At 47.3% G+C, this 16,024-nt stretch overlaps 1 protein-coding gene across 1 annotated transcript in view; it reads right to left on the minus strand.

Annotated features, from left to right (window-relative positions):
- The window catches only part of fbn2b (fibrillin 2b), a 401,753-nt gene that overhangs the window by 248,868 nt on the left and 136,861 nt on the right, over window positions 1-16,024 (minus strand). Inside the window, exon 6 of the mRNA XM_072593951.1 lies at window positions 185-382. Coding sequence (XP_072450052.1) covers window positions 185-382 — 198 coding nt within the window. The remainder of the gene's footprint in view (window positions 1-184; window positions 383-16,024) is intronic.

The following is a 16,024-nucleotide window of genomic DNA, read 5'->3' on the forward strand; positions in this document are numbered from 1 at the left end:
GATCTCTTTGGTCACACCTTCTTGCAGTGGGATTGTGAACCTTTCCAGTGAACCCATCGAGATAAGCTCAGAGAGAAAGGGAGAATTGAGTTTGGGCAAGGAACCAACGATCACAGAAAACAATCACAGGAGGAAATTTCCACTCTGCCTCTCAGTAAAGTCAATAAACAACAACGGTTCTCACCTTGACATGCACCACTGCGAATGTTGGGGATGAAACCACGGCGACAGGGATGAGGCTGAGCCGGACACATCTCACATGGATGACCCCATGCCCGACCAATGGTGGCACAGCAGAGAGTTTTGGTACAGACAATGCCACTCAGTTGTCCTTGGCACATTTGATTATTGACTTGAGTGAAGCACGGTCCAGTCCGGTAATCTGCAGAAGAGAACCAATCTGGTTAGTCATTACTACTCACTGGTCCCCGCAGATACGCAACATCATTTAATTATGCTCCCCAAGTTAAATAACTGAATGCTGATTTTCAAGGTTGGCATTGTTTGTCAGTGCCCCACCAGCTACGATGAAATTCCAGTTGAATATTATGGGCTGTAACAACTACATCCATCGGTAGTTAGATTTTTGATAGACAAGAGAATCAAGGGTTATGGAGATCAGGCAGGATAAGGTCGTAATCTGGTCAGCCACAATCTTCTCTAGTGGTGGATCAGAGCTGAGGAGCCAGATGACTTAATCTTGCTCCTAATGTATCATTCGGGCTTAAGCTCCCACCAATAATATAAACTCAGATATCCTTTGTGAGTTTTTTGAACAGAGGCTTCATCCTACTGAAGATTGTGGGCTCCAAATGGCATCACGAGTTGACTCAAAGAGTCAGAGTCATACAGCACAGAAACAGACCCTTCCGCCCACCTCTTCCATGCTGACTATGCAGGTTTCCTAAACTGAATGCCATTTGCCAGCAGTTGGCCCATATCCCTCCAGATGCCTTTGAAATGTTGTAATTGTACCAGCCTCTACCACTTCCTCTGGCAGCTCATTCCATACACGCACCACCCTCTGTGTGAAAAAGTTGCCCCTTGGGTCCCTTTTAAATCTTTCCCTTCTCACCTTAAACTTATGCCCTCTCGTCTCTCCAGCCTAATTGATATATTGTAAAATGTCAATTGGTCTGTTATTTTAGCAGAAGGTACAGCTGTGTTAAAGTGCACCAAAGACAGTCACCACTGACATTGCATCCAGTTACATCTCATCTTTCATTTTGTTAAATTAATTCCAATAACATATTGGGTAACTGACAGGAAATTAAATAGATGCAAAATTATCTCAGTCCTTCTCCATGAATCTCTCACAGCCCACACACCCGGAGTAGATTTATCATGAAGCTTAGGTTTAATGTGCCTCAATAAAAATTTTATGTAAACACAATATGGCAAACATATCACTCGTTTCAGGTGAAATTTTATGACCCAAACAAATTCGCAATCAATTAACTAACTAATCCCTGACAATGTGGGACATGACTGAGACACACACACACACACACACATACACACACACACACACACACACACACATACACACACACACACGCGTCAAATACAGTAAGACAGCTGAACTGTGTTCAGTGATTTGCTTTACAAAGCATTATCACAGCGTAAATTAAATGAAATCCCCATTTGCTGCATTGTGTCTTACACTGAGGCGAGAAAATCACTTCTTTGCAGTAAAGTCCTGAAACTCTTTTAACATCACAAATGGTTCCATCACCTTAGCAACAACACTCATTCTGAGGAAGGGTGACTGGACCTGAAACATAAACTATGCATTCTCTCCATTGATGCTGCTAGACCTGCTGAGTTTCTCCAGGAATTTCTGTTTTTGTTTCAGGCTTCCAGCATCCACAGTTTTTTTGTTTCATATTATTTTATTGCTTGAAAGCCACGATTGAACCAGTTAACATTAGTTTTGATATTCAGCATGCAGTGTTTAGGGTTCTTATGAAATCTACTCTGGAAGCTGTTATAGAATGAATCCAGATTTAACGACTGAGAAACTGAATTCAGGCTCATGTGTCTCAGCTAGGCTTTGATGCTAGACAGTGGAGTGGAAGCTGCCCGTCATGAAGGGCAGCCTTTATACAACATGTTCGGTTAACATACTAACTACGTTGGGATCATTATAATTGGAATGAAGAGAAAGTGCAAACAAAAGTTGAACCATAGAGAAAGATGTAGGATGGAGTAGTTGAATAATGGATGAAGATCTTCAGCTACTGGGATAAAAAGAGATGAAGATCCAAAAAAAATTAATGGATGAAAATCTGCAAAGTTTAGGAGATGCAGATTCTGATTGTGGGGCAGGATGTATTCCCAAGGATGATGGGAGAAAGTGAGGACTGCAGGTGCTGAGAATCGGAGTCGAAAAGTGTAGCACTGGAATGGCCCAGCAGGTCAGGCAGCATCCGAGCAGCAGGAGAATCAACGATTCTGGTGTAAGGCCTTCATCAGAAATGTGATTCCTGATGAATGGCTTATGCCCGAAACATTGACTCTCCTGCTCCTCAGATGCTGCCTGACCTGCTGGGCCATTCCAGTGCTACACCTTTTGTCTCCTAAGGAGTCAAAAATGCATAAGGATGAGGACATTGAAGGTGTTAAGGGATGTGGACCCTGGCTTGGTAAGGGATGAGATCAAGAGATGACTGGAGTCACATGTAGGTCAGACCAGGTAAAGATGGCAGTTTTCTTCCCTAATGGACATTAATGAACCAGATGGGATTTTTCTGCCAACTGACAATTGGTTGAAGTGATTCTTCTTCCAAGGGAAGGGGATGGTAAAGTTAGTCTTTCTGGAGAAAAGTCCAGAAGTCTCTGCAGAGAAAGAGAGTGCAAAAGGTGATGTGTTGTTATAATTAGTACTGTGTATCACTGTTACAGTTTCTTATTAAATATAGTACGTTATATGTACATAACTATCTGGAATTTCATTAACTGGTTGAAAACTATCAGGGCTTGTGTGAGTGTTCACACAGTCATGACCAGACATGACCTGGTAGCAACTTCCTTCTCTTCACCACCATTATGACCCACCTTTCCATCTCCTGAGCACACAAGCAGCTCCCAGTTGTTTATCCAGACCGTTTGTTTGATAACTGATGGCTCGGTAACAACCCAACTCCCCAACAACCTGAAATTTGCTCCATCAGCTTTGAGAAACATCTGACCCGATGACAGAAAGCAGACGAAGTACAAATGACACTCTGTCCTCTCGTTATTATCCCTCGCAAGTGAAGAGCATCTCCACTGGGTGAGGTGCCAGAGACCCTCCACAATCCCACCAGGAACCTGTCTCCTCAGGACAGTAGGGAAACAGCAAAAGAGATTGCTCCCCGAATGTCTGATGATATCAAATGAGACAAACAGCAGCTGTACCTTGGTGAAGTTGGTGATATGTGCACAATCTCTGCTGCAACTTAATAATGTCCAACATTAGAACCCTTTTAATTATAGGACCATGTGCACAACGATTTATTTTCAATATCAGTTAGTTACTTGATCAAGTCCTCTTAAACTTTTGACCAGATACATAAAGAAAAGGTATTCCACTGCATCATGAATTTCCAGATCACCACTGAAAGATCAGACAGGGTGATTAAAAGAGTTTTTTTTCAGTAAAACTGTCAGGCTATGGAAATCTCTGCCAGAAACAGATGCTGGGATCCAAATCCATAATGGCTTTTAAAAGAATGGAGCACAAATCCATACAAGATGATGCAGTGGCTCAATGGTTAACATTGCTGCCTCACAGCACCAGGGACCCGGGTTCGATTCCACCCGAGGGTGATTGTGTGGAGTTTGCACATTCTCCCCGTGTCTATGTGGGTTTCCTCCCACAATGATGTGAGATTAGGTGGATTGTCCATAGATGTGTAGGCTAGCTTCTCTTGCCATGAGAAGGGTAGGGTAGGAGAAGGATCTGCGTGGAATACTGTGTGGAGTGAATGGGCTGAATGGCCTGCTTCCACACTGTATAGAGATTCTAAGGACCTGATTGATTCAATGAGGACCAAGGTGTCATTGAAATCTATGTTCCAACAACAATACAACTCTTCAAATGGTAAGGATCCCTCTTTACAGCTCACCAACTTGTGCTAATCTTCACACTTGGGAATGAAGTATGAGAACAGTCAATGTTAACACCTTTCAACAACTGAAAATTCCTTTTTTGGAAAACTTCAACCCTGGAATGCAACTCTCCAAAGTCTTGTAGACCCTCTGTGATTTGGACATCTGGAATCTATCAATCGTCTGGAATCCTAGAAGTTTGCTCCCCCCGAGGCAGGGCTACAACATATACACAGATGTCTGACTCTTTCTCAGGAACAGCCACCTTCAACTGAAGTTATTTGTTTATTTTACTTAAAGGGATCCTGGCTTCAAATTCCTTTATTACTCTTTGATTGAAGGACTTGGAACACTGAGTTTCCTTACAGGCCCCATGTATTGTCTCTTTTTTAAATGGCTGAGAACACATATTTATAATGGTAACTTATACCAGCTCCAAGATCCTGACAAATCTTAGTTCCAATCTATATTTCACTCACAGACACAAGTAGCAATAAAAATCACTCTCAGCGTCTTCCATAATCTTTCTAGAATGAAGGAAACAATACCGTGTCCTCACACTCACATGTTCATCTCATGTACTGCCATCCAATCCCTGAATTTTATTGATTCACATTTCTGGCTGTCCCTTCACACATCGAACTCCAAAGACAAGCCTTCCCAAAGTGGGAGTCGGGTCCTCAAAACCGGGTCATGAGCAGAAATCTTGGGGTCAACAGGTCTCAGGCAGCACTGAACCCACTTCCTGAAAATACTAAGTGCTGGAGATCACAGCGAGTCATGCAGCAGGCATGGAGAGAAAGCAAGCTAACGTTTCGAGTCTAGACGATTCCTCATCAGAGCTTTGGAAGACTCTGCAAGAGTCATCTCCAGTTAAAGAGTTAGCTTGCTGTCTCTCCAAGGAAGCTGCCTGACCCACCGTGATCATTTTTCTGTACAGATTCCAGCATCTGCAGTAATTTACTCCTGATCCCCTCCTCTTCCACTCCTCAACTGCTCCCCTCGGTCCTCTCACGCTACTCAAAAAGCGGGCCACAAAATTTCCCAAACCTCATATTTTAATCACAATGGTCATAAAGTTGGGAAGCGTTGCCCTAAAGTCTGGAATCCCCAAACTCAGTCTCGCCATCTCTCACTCCTCCTTTATCCCAAACCTTTGAATATAACTCTTGTAGAGAATTTTTATTCACTTTACATCATGCATCTTCACAGCACCCCAGGGTATGTTTATACAATTGAAGGCACCACATTAATATAAGATGTTGTTGTATTAATGTGCTATTTGTAAAGGTGGCTTTCCTTAACCATTCAGAGGTTTCTGTGATGTTATTTGAATGCCTATTTAGTTTTCCTATAATACAGGGTTGAATGGTAGTTCCATTTTTAATAGGGAAGGGTGGGTTTGTTGGGCCTGCTCACATTGAGCTCAGTAGGTCAATGTGAAGTCATTAATATTCGCAAAGCTACGCTGCCAATAAAAGGGTTGCATTTCATGGAATTTACGACTTCTGGCAGATTCTCACTCATAACGAAATTCACAATGAATCATGCCATGATGTCACCAGCGTGGTATTCAAACACAGCATTCTCCCTGTTGAACAAAATCACATAAAATGTATCGCACTGAAATAAATTCCCATTGTTATACAATAACTCTTTAAATGCTGATTAAAAAAAATATAGCCCTTATTAAACCATAAGATTCCAAGATTTGATATTCAAGCATTTTTTTTAACCCCTGGATTAGGGTGAAGGACCCACTGCACTTTTTCATGCTGCAAATGTTAGCAGCAACTCAAGGAAATCAGTCTTTTCTGCATCAGAATCTAAATTCCACAAGGACCTTAATGGTCAATCAAAATGAATCAATTTACTATTTTAAATATGCATTGTGTCACTCTCCCTAATGTACCCAGGTGCACGCAAGCAGTCACACACCAACTGCTTCCCTAATTTGCTTGAACCACTCTCATTCTGTTTCTCATTTTAGTTCCATTAAAGACTAGTTCAAAGTGTTTTCTTTTCCTCATTCTTGGGACAGGAAATTATTGGAAGGTCATTAGGACTAGGAACCTTGCCCTGTGAAAGGAGGACCATATATTAAGCTGTGACCCCTATCCCAGAAATCGTTTTAGAAAGTCAATGTTCACCCGATTCAGAACACCAATCCCATGTAGAGACGGCTTCACTGCATCCAGTTATTCTTTCCAGCACAGAATAATTTTCAAAACATCGAGCAAGATATTAATATTAAGAGCTGATTTACTTCCATTTCTCAGCAATTCATTCTTTACATTTTCATCGGGCTGCAGATGAACTATAACTTCTAGTGTTCCATGAGAAAGTTGCTTTCTTGGTTTCACAATTCAATTACATCAAATAGGCTGCTCCCAACTTCCATATATGGTTACTTTGACAATGTAACTGTCACACCCAGCCTCATCGCTCATTTAACACAGAGGAGTCCATTCATCCCTATAGCTCCTCTTTGAAGATGCGATCCAATTAGCCTTATAGTCGTACCCTTTCGGTGTTGCTCAATATAGCCCTGCATATTGCATCTGGTTCTTTTGCCTTATGGTAATGTTTTCTTTCTTTGCTGAACCCCCTACAATTGGAAGCATTTGCTTTTTACTTACTGTCTCAAAAGTCTTAATCATTTTAAACAACAATTTCCCAAACATTAAAGAGGATCAATTGTTCCCCTAATCCTTCCAGCTCCTGACTGACACTCTCCCAGCCACAGTCCTTGCCCCCGTCACTTCCCCAGCCCCTGACCCCATCACTCCCCCAGCCCCTGACCCCGTCACTACCCCAGCTCCTGCCCCCGTCACTCCACCAGCCCCTGACCCCATCATTCCCCCAGACCCTGACCCCGTCACTCCCCCAACCCCTGACCCGATCACTCCCCCAGCTCCTGCCCCCGTCACTCCCCCAGCTCCTGCCCCCGTCACTCTACCAGCCCCTGACCCCATCATTCCCCCAGACCCTGACCCCGTCACTCCCTCAGCCCCTGATCCCGTCACTCCCCCAGCCCCTGACCCCGTCACTCCCCCAGCCCCTGACCCCATCACGCCCCAGCTCCTGACCCCATCACTCCCCCTGCCCACGACCCCATCACTCCCCCAGCTCCTGACCCCGTCACTCCCCCAGCCCCTGATCCCGTCACTCTCCCAGCCCTTGACCTCGTCACTCCCCCAGCCCCCGACCCCATCACGCCCCCAGCTCCTGACCCCATCACTCCCCCAACCCCTGACCCGATCACTCCCCCAACCCCTGACCCGTCACTCCCCCACCCCCTGCCCCCGTCACTCCCCCAGCCCCTGACCCCATCACTCCCCCAGCCCCTGACCCCATCACTCCCCCAACCCCTGACCCGTCACTCCCCCACCCCCTGCTCCTGTCACTCCCCCAACCCCTGACCCCGTCACTCCCCCAGCACCTGACCCCATCACTCCACCAGCCCCTGATTCCATCACTCCCCCAGCCCGCGACCCCGTCCCTACCCCAGCTCCTGCCCCAGTCACTCCCCCAGCCCCTGACCCCATCACTCACACAGCCCCTGCCCCGTCACTTCCCCAGCCCCTGCCCCGTCACTTCCCCAGCCCCTGCCCCGTCACTACCCCAGCTCCTGCCCCCGTCACTCCCCCAGCCCCTGACCCTGTCACTCCCCTAGCCCCTGACCTCGTCACTCCCCCAGCCCATGCTCCCGTCACTCCCCCAGCCCCTGACCCCGTCACTCCCCTAGCTTCTGCCCCGTCACTCCCCCAGCCCCTGAACCCATCACTCCCCCAGTCCCTGACCCCATCACTCCCCCCAGCCCCTGACCCCGTCGCTCCCCCAACCCCTGACCCCGTCACTCTCCCAGCCACAGCCCCTGCCCCTGTCACTCCCCCAGTCCCTGACGCCATCACTTCCCCAGCCCCTGACCCCATCACTCCCCCAGCCCCTGACCCCATCATTCCCCCATATCCTGACCCCGTCACTCCCTCAGCCCTTGTTCCCATCACTCCCCCAGCCCCTGACCCCGTTACTCCCCCAGCCCCTGACCCCATCACGCCCCCAGCTCCTGACCCCAACACTCCCCCTGCCCACGACCCCATCACTCCCCCAGCTCCTGACCCCGTCACTCCCCCAGCCCCTGACCCCGTCACTCTCCCAGCCCCTGACCCCATCACTTCCCCAGCCCCCGACCCCATCATGCCCCCAGCCCCCGACCCCATCACGCCCCCAGCTCCTGACCCCATCACTCCCCCAACCCCTGACCCGATCACTCCCCCAGCTCCTGCTCCGTCACTCCCCCAGCCCCTGCCCCCGTCACTCCCCCAGCCCCTGACCCCATCACTCCCCCAGCCCCTGCTCCCGTCATTCCCCCAACACCTGACCCCGTCACTCCCCCAGCACCTGACCCTGTCACTCCACCAGCACCTGACTCCGTCACTCCCCCAGCCCGCGACCCCATCACTCCCCCAGCCCCTGACCCCATCACTCACACAGCCCTTGACTCCGACACTCTCCCAGTCCCTGACCCCATCACTCCCCCAGCCCCGACCCCATTGCTCCCCCAACCTCTGACCCCGTCACTCTCCCAGCCACAGTCCCTGACCCTGTCACTCACCCCGCCCCTGACCCCGTCACTCCTCCAGCCCATGACCCCATCACTCCCCCTGCCCCTGACCCTGTCACTTCCCCAGCCCCTGACCCCATCACTCCCCCAGCCCATGCCCCCGTCACTCCCCCAGCTCCTGCCTTCCTCACTCCCCCAGCCCCTGACCCCATCACTGCCCCTGCCCCTGACCCCATCACTCCCCCTGCCCCTGACCCCGTCAATCCCCCAGCCCCTGACCCCATCACTCCCCCAGCCCATGCCCCCGTCACTCCCCCAGCTCCTGCCTTCCTCACTCCCCCAGCCCCTGACCCCATCACTGCCCCTGCCCCTGACCCCATCACTCCCCCTGCCCCTGACCCTGTCAATCCCCCAGCCCCTGACCCCATTACTCCCACAGCCCCTGCCCCCGTCACCCCCTCAGCCACAGCCCCTGCCCCCGCCAATCCCCCAGCTCCTGCCACCATCATTTCCCCAGCCCCTGACCCTGTCACTCTCCCAGCCCCTGCCCCCGTCACTCCCCCAGCTCCTGCCTTCCTCACTCCCCCAGCCCCTGACCCCATCACTCCTCCTGCCCCTGCCCCCGTCACTCCCCCAGCCCCTGACCCCATCACTCCCACAGCCCCTGCTCCCGTCACCTCCTCAGCCACAGCCCCTGCCCCTGCCCCCTGCCAATCCCCCAGCCCCTGCCCCCATCACTCCCCCAGCCCGTGACCCCATCACCGCCCCAGCCCCTGCCCCTGTCACTCCCCCAGCTCCTGTCCTCATCACTCCCCCAGCCCCTGACCCCGCCACTCCCACAGCCCCTGACCCCATCACTCCCACAGCCCCTGACCCCATCACTCCCACAGCCCCTACCCCCGTAACTCCCACAGCCCCTGCCCCTGTCATTCCCTCAGCCACAGCCCCTGTCCCCGTCACTCCCTCAGCCCCAGTCCCTGCCCCCGTCACTCCCCCAGCCCCTGCCCCTATCCCTGTCCCTATCCCTGAACTCTTTGTGCAAGCCTCAAAATTGGGGCTGAGTAAAGAGATAATCCTTAAGTGGTCACCTAAAGGCCTCAACTGGTGCCTATGTCCCCCTCCCCTCATAAAAGGGCAGGTTGCAGTGGTGGGTCATGAGGGCCAGCCTGGGAATTTTACAGGCCTCAAACCTGGCAGCAGTTTCCCACAAAGCAATGGTCTATGTCTCACTGAGAGGTTTTATAATTCACTCAACACACAAATATTCATCTAATTTCTCTGCTATTGATACTATAGTGCTAGTCCTCTTGTGGCCCAATGGTAGTGTCCCTACCCCTGGACCAGGAAACCCGGGCTCATATCCTACTTGCTCCAGAGGTGTGTAACAACATCTCTGAACACGTTGATTAGCGAAACAATAATATTAGAGTCCTAAGTTCGCAAATACAAAGTACTGTGCTCATTGGCCCTGCTTACCCTCGTTAAGTTGCCAATGACAGGTCTCTTTCCTTGACCTCTGATTACTCTGACGAGTGCTATATATTTCTATTGTTGACAGCTTCATTGTGCTACTGACCAATGCTCAATCTTTATAGCTGGCCCATGGTTAGCCTGCACTACTGGCCTGCACTTTTTCTATCCTAGCACCTGTGGTTACTTCATCATTGTAACATATTCCATTGACATTGTTCAATTAGTTCACAGTTGCCACTGTTGAAGTTATTCAAGCTTACTCAGTCCTGTTAATCTATTGTTGCCTATTGTTCTAATAACCCCCATGTTTGACAGTCTCATGATCTGTGTTGTCCATTTCCTGTGTTGTCACTCTGTTCTCTTGACTGAGCGTTACCCTGGTCCTTTGACTTATGGCCACTGACACACATGATACTTCCAGTGTTACACTGTCTCTTAATCAATGATTATTCTGTACATTGACCTATGATTACAATCTTACCATGTTGAGACATAATTGTTTTAATGAACTGCGACTGATTGGCAAGTTACAATGATTAAGAGTCACAATGTTCCATTGCCTTAATTTGCCATGCTGCCTGTTTCTTTTCCATAAAAAGTAATCATTCAATTCTTAACTCGGTCAAGACTGTCATTCTTCCAAGTTACATGCAAGGTGGGCATTAGTCAAAAGCCAACTCCACTGTATCAAAGTAATGACTTTGACTCTGATAGAAGTCCATAGAATCGCTACAGTATGGATACAGGCCTTTCAGCCCAGCAAGTTCACACAGGCCCTCTGAAGAGTATTCCACCCAGACCCATTCCCCTACTACTCTACATTTCCCCTGACTAATGCACCTAACCGACACATCCCTGAACACTACGGGCAATTTAGCACGGCTAGTTCACCTAACCTGCACATCTTTGGATTGTGGGAGGAAACCGGAGCACCCGGAAGAAACCCTGCAGACACAGGGAGAATGCGCAAACTCCACCAATACGGTCGCCCGAGGCTGGAATCTAACCCAGGACCCTGGCATTGTGAGGTAGCAGTGCTAACCACTGAGTCAACGTACCACCACTACTGTGTCTATATTGATGTCAGTACTGTGTCAATAATGTAAAGAACTAATCAACCAGGATGTGAATTAATGAACTGCACTGAACTTCAGGAAGGTAATTAGCTATAGTTCACAAGAAACCACAGGTACGTCCTTTATAGAGAAACACACTCCACATCGGCCATAGGCCATAATTGAGTATAGCCAGTCCACATCACTGGCATCATTCTAACCCAGTCTCTAGTTATCTAGCTAACTGACCCCTGAAACATTGAAAATAAATGAAGGATCATTACCTATTACCAGCCAAGGTTAGAGAATAACAAACTCACTGAGAAACGAATTACATTGCTTTTTGTTTGCTCAGTCACAGATTAAAAACACAAGTATTTTCAGGAATAATTTCAGATTTTTCCCTGAGAAATAAAAGCTTAAATTAATTATTGAAATATTAATTATGAGTTTGTTCTTCTTTTAGTATCAGTGAACAGAAGCAATTAAACTAGATGTGATGCCTGACCTTAAATCTAAGATTTATCTGGGCTGAGGACCAGTAGCACTTTTTTAAAGTGGACAGGGTGTGTGATCCCAGGTACTGACTAGGAGATTCCATGATTTTGGTGAAACAGCAATAAAATTTGCTCTACAAATTTCAACCCAGTGTACAATTTATATTCTGGAATTAACTCAAGGTAAATATGAGAAAAATAAGAAAAACAGAGTGACACACTGTGGTCACCAAAGAGTGCATCAAACACTAAGTGCGATGAAGAAAGATCTGCTGGATTCTCAGTGACTCCTCGATTATTAAAGACACGGTAGGACACCAAATCTCATTAAAATTTTGCAAGGGATTTTAATTGTTTACTGCTAAAGGTTGAGATTCAGAACTCTCTCAAAAACAACTTTGTCTCAAAGTATCTCAACGATTCCTCATGTTCTGGGAGTTTACTCTCCCAATTAGAAATGTACTCCCCTGGGTTCTGGACAATGCACTCTAGCAGGCGCAATTTCAACCTTTCACAGAATGTTAGCTTCCCCCACATATCTCCAAGCTCTATCCTTGCTCAACTGCACAAAGCAAATACCCCTTGTGCACTTCCTTCATCTTTGCTCTCAGGTGCACTGAGCTATTATTGGTACTTAGCATCTTCTAACTCCCCACGGCTCCCAAGGACATATCTGGGCGTTACCCCAGCACTTCGTCACACCTTCCTAGACTTCTCCTCAGCTCACAGCTAGCTACAGCAGCATCTTTTTAAGATGGAGTATCTTCCCTCCGCTCCTAAGTGTTTGATTAAAATCCCAAAAGGAACAACTTTCTCCTCTGACTACCTCCGCCCAACTAAACCTTGACTATTCAGTGACCCTTGAAACTGTTCTGAGCGAACCATTGAAAATCCTAAACAAGCTCCGCCTTTATTATTGAATATAGCCAATATTTTGAACAGTCAAATGTTGCAATTTGTGAGAACTGTCTGACTTCATAATGTTCCAATATTCACAGATTGCCGATTGGTTCCGTGCAAAATTGATAAAGAAAGATACAATACTTTTAAAACTGATTTACTATTCTAAAATATTAACCTGAAGGAAATTATGAGTTTCTATTTATTTTCAATATTTCCAAGAGAATGGTTAGCTCAGTTGGCTAAACGACGAGAGATTGTGAAGAATAATACCAATCCCTGAACTGGCTGTGGTTGTTCATGGAGGGCTCTGAGTCCTTGCCTTGCTCCATGCTCAGTGTGGAGTGCAGCCCTGCAGAGTATACAAATGCTTGTCTCTCTTTCTCTCTCTAATAGTTGCTAATGATCAATGTGGAGAAATAATCTGCTCACTGACCCTCAGTTTGGGTTCCAACAGAGTCACTCAACTCCTTCCCTTATTACAACCTTGGTCCAACTATAGACAAAAGAGCTAGGTTCCAATGAGGAAGTTATCTTGACCACCCTTGACAGCAAGGTGACCAAGTATGGCACCAAGGACCTCAAGCTGAACTAGAGGCAATGGGAACTGGGGAGAAAGCTTCTACCTGGTTGGGGTCACTTCAAGAACAAAGGAAAATGGTTATGGTTGTTGAAGATCAATCATCTCAGCACTATTACGTTACTGTAGATATTCTACAAGTAGGTGTCCTATGTCCAATCATCTTCACTTGTTTCATTAACAATCTTCCCTTCAACATAAGGTCAGAGTGGAGTTGTTCAATGATGATTGCACCATGTTCAGTGCCATTCATGATTTCTCAGACATTGAGGCAGTCCAAATCCAGATGCAGCAATGTGGTCAACATCCAGGATCGGGTTAATAAGAGACAAGAGCATTTTGTCAGGCAATGGCCATCTTCAACAAAAGACAATCTAACCACCACCCTTGATATTCAATAATATTCAATATAATCTTCCACCATCAAAATCCTGGGGTTACCATCAACCAGAAACATAACGAGATTGATGATATCCATGCAGTTTCTGTAAGAGCAGGACAGAGACTAGAAATTATGCAGTGAGAAACTCACCTCCTAACTCTGCAAACTCTGTCCAACGTCTACAAGTCAGGAGTGTGATGGACTCCTCCCCACTTGCCTACAAGAGTGCAGCTCCAACAACCCTCAAGAAGCTAGACACCATGCAGCACAAAGCAGCCCACTTGATAAGCAGCTCATCAAACACCTTCAATATTCACTCCCTCTACCACCAACACTCAGTGGCAGCAGGACATACTGTCTACAAGAGGCACTACAGAAATTCACTAAATCTCCTTTGACACCTCCTCAGAATCAATTATTTCCACCTTCTAGAAGGACAAGGACATCAGGTGCATTGGTCGCAACTGCAAGTCCCTCTCTAAGCCAAGATGTCTCCCTTTTGAGACAAAAATGATGATTTCTTTCCCTCGTCAGAGGATTGTTAGTCTGTGGTATTCTCTTCCACAGGAAGTAGTGGAGGTTGTGTCTTTGAAATTGTTCAAGGCACATTTAGAAAAATCTGTGATGGGACAATGGAATTAAGGGCTATGGATGACAGACAGAAAGTGGGGCTGAGACCACAAACAGATGGGTCATGATTCTGTCGGATGGTGCAGTCGGTGCAAAGACCCATTTGGCCTACCCCCACTCCTAATTCTGATGTTCTTCAACCAGACACCATCCTGACTCGGAATAATACAACTGTGCCTTCACTATCTCTCAATCAAAATCCTAGAACGTCCTTCCTAACAGTACCTACTCTCTGTGAATTGCAGGCCTTCAAGAAGGCAGCTCACCACCACCTTTTAAAGGGATGAGCAATAAATGCTACCTCGCCAGTGACCTGTCATGAAATAATGTTTTAAAAAGTTACCTGAATGTCAGTAAATCCTTTATTTTCATACCAATGGCCGAAAGTATGGTCTCATGATCGATTTTACAATGATAGGGTTAAACTGAAATTGAGAAGGGAGTCAAACTGGTCTCTCAGGCTAGGTACAGAGTTTGATTTGATATGAGGTAAATATTTTGGACTAAACGATCAGCAGGGTGATCCACAAGTGACGATATGTGTTAATGAAATGGTAAGTGCATTGCTCAAGAGAGATAACAGACTGTCAGTGCAGTTTGTTGCATTTCCGGACAGTGTGGTAATTAAAGGTTACGGCTAAATGCTGAGTAGATGGCCCTAAGATCTAACAAATTGAGGCGGGTTTTTGTCTAATGTCTATTTCCTGTTTCTAAAAATTCCTCTGTGGTTCATCACCCATATTGGTTTTCTCAAATCAACTGAAGAAGACAGGATTGTTCAGTACTATTTAATTCCCTGCCAAGCATCTGGTTTGCATTTAATATGGAAAGTCAGCCACCACAAATTATCCTTTCATGTTGTTGTAGTGGGATCACCATATTAGCGTTACCAATCCACCATCACATGACAGGAACTTGGGAATTTCTAAAGGTCGGAAGCATTTGCAGTATCTTTCAATGTTACATTGGCAGAAAGCAAGGTCAGATGGGAATGTGTATCACTTCGCCATGATGTGTTGTACAGTAGTGTGCCCAATTTGCACGTGGGTACTTGGGAATTCAGATGTGGCTGATTTGTAAATTTGAAGTGAATAACAGTCACTGTTGGGTCTGTGACTCAGTCATCATTGGGATTGTGTATAACTGAGCACTTTAACATTTCTAGGAGAAAGTGAGGACTGCAGATGCTGGGGATCAGAGCTGAAAAATGTGTTGCTGGAAAAGCGCAGCAGGTCAGGCAGCATCCCAGGAGCAGGAGAATCGACATTTCGGGCATAAGCCCTTCTTCAGGAATGAGGAAGGTGTGCCAAACAGGCTAAGATAAAAGGTAGGGAGGAGGGACTTGGGGGAGGGGCGTTGGGAATGCGATAGGTGGAAGGAGGTTAAGGTGAGGGTGATAGGCCAGAGAGGGGGTGGGGGTGGAGAGGTCGGGAAGAAGATTGCAGGTCAAGAAGGCAGTGCTGAGTCCAAGGGTTGGGACTGAGAAAAGGTGGGGGGAGTGGAAATGAGAAAGCTGGAGAAATCTCCATTCATCCCTTGTGGTTGGAGGGTTCCTAGGCGGAAGATGAGGTGCTCTTCCTCCAGGCGTCATGTTGCCATGGTTTGGCGATGGAAGAGGCCAAGGACCTGCATGTCCTTGGCGGAGTGGGAGGGGGAGTTAAAGTGTTCAGCCACGGGGCGGTTGGGTTGGTTGGTGCGGGTGTCCCAGAGGTGTTCTCTGAAATGTTCCGCAAGTAGACGGCCTGTCTCCCCAATGTAGAGGAGGCCACATTGGGTGCAGCGGATGCAGTAAATGATGTGTGTGGAGGTGCAGGTGAATTTGTGATGGATATGGAAGGATCCCTTGGG

Source organism: Chiloscyllium punctatum, chromosome 24, assembly GCF_047496795.1.
Source record: "Chiloscyllium punctatum isolate Juve2018m chromosome 24, sChiPun1.3, whole genome shotgun sequence".
Lineage (NCBI taxonomy): Eukaryota > Metazoa > Chordata > Chondrichthyes > Orectolobiformes > Hemiscylliidae > Chiloscyllium > Chiloscyllium punctatum.